At 60.7% G+C, this 1052-nt stretch overlaps 1 protein-coding gene across 1 annotated transcript in view; it reads left to right on the top strand.

Annotated features, from left to right (window-relative positions):
- Window positions 1-1052, top strand: part of LOC104076488 (collagen alpha-1(I) chain-like) — a 14193-nt gene that overhangs the window by 2116 nt on the left and 11025 nt on the right. The window contains exons 4-6 of the mRNA XM_009577374.1: window positions 236-280; window positions 677-724; window positions 812-856. Coding sequence (XP_009575669.1) covers window positions 236-280; window positions 677-724; window positions 812-856 — 138 coding nt within the window. The remainder of the gene's footprint in view (window positions 1-235; window positions 281-676; window positions 725-811; window positions 857-1052) is intronic.

Below are 1052 nucleotides of genomic sequence, written 5' to 3'. Positions count from 1 at the left end.
TTTGGATGCAGCACTGCAGGGGGGGGTCTCACCAGAGCAGAGCAGAGGGGCAGAATCCCCTCCCTTGACCTGCTGGCTACCCTTCTTGTGATGCAGCCCTGGATACGGTTGGCCTTCTGGGCTGTGAGCACACATTATTGGCTCATGTCCAGCTTTTCGTCCACCAGTACCCCCAAGTCCTTCTCCGCAGGGCTGCTCTCAATCCCTTCATCCCCCATTTTCTCTCCTGCTCCAGGGAGAAGGTGGCTCAGTGGGTCCCCCGGGCCCTGCCGGCCCCATGGTAAGTCACAGCTTTTCGGTTCAAACCGCCGCTGAAACGCGGGGGGAGCTGCTGCCGTCTGGCTCGCAGCACAAGAGGGGGCAGACCACCACGGGGCAGGTGGGGGGCGGCCTTTGGGGGGGGGGGAGCCACTGTGTCCTGCCCGGTTTCATCCCTTGTGCTCATTTACACCTGAAAAAGATGCGTCTGCTTAAAATACAGCCTCGTGGTAGTGGGGGGAAAAAATTGCAAAAGGACAAATGGTGTTGAAAACTCATGCACGCCAGTAAAGCCCCCCCAGCATCCCCACTAGCCCGGGGCTGCTTCTGCTGCCATGGGAGATGCCTAGGGGGTCCCCGTCCCATCTCCTCCTGCATCTCTCCTGGTCGCAGGGCTGAGCATGCTCTCGCATTGCAGGGAGAGCCGGGCCAGCCAGTCGGATGCCGAGGCATCAATGGCTCTCAGGTGGGTCTGCCCCAGTTCTCCTCCTTTGCTATTTGGGATTTTTCCGGCCACTGCACTCACCCCGTCCCTTCCGTGCTCTCTCCCCAGGGAGAAATGGGCCCTCCTGGCTTGCCTGGCCCCCGGGGCCCCAAGGTACGTTGGTACATGCCTGCACTGAGGGATGAGCACCTCACGTTGATGGGGTGTCTTGGGACAGCTGGTGGGGATGCCGGGATGGGAGGGTGTCCCAAGGGTCACCCAGCCTGGATGGGTCTCCTCCAGCTAGGCTGTGATCTCAACCCACCCCAAAATCTGCAAAGAGACTGAGACGGGGGTGGGAATCCTTTCT

This window comes from Fulmarus glacialis, unplaced genomic scaffold, assembly GCF_000690835.1.
Source record: "Fulmarus glacialis isolate BGI_N327 unplaced genomic scaffold, ASM69083v1 scaffold6585, whole genome shotgun sequence".
In the NCBI taxonomy this organism is placed as follows: Eukaryota; Metazoa; Chordata; class Aves; order Procellariiformes; family Procellariidae; genus Fulmarus; species Fulmarus glacialis.
Note: the sequence above shows the minus strand (reverse complement) of the source record. Positions and strands in the feature narration are given on the sequence as shown.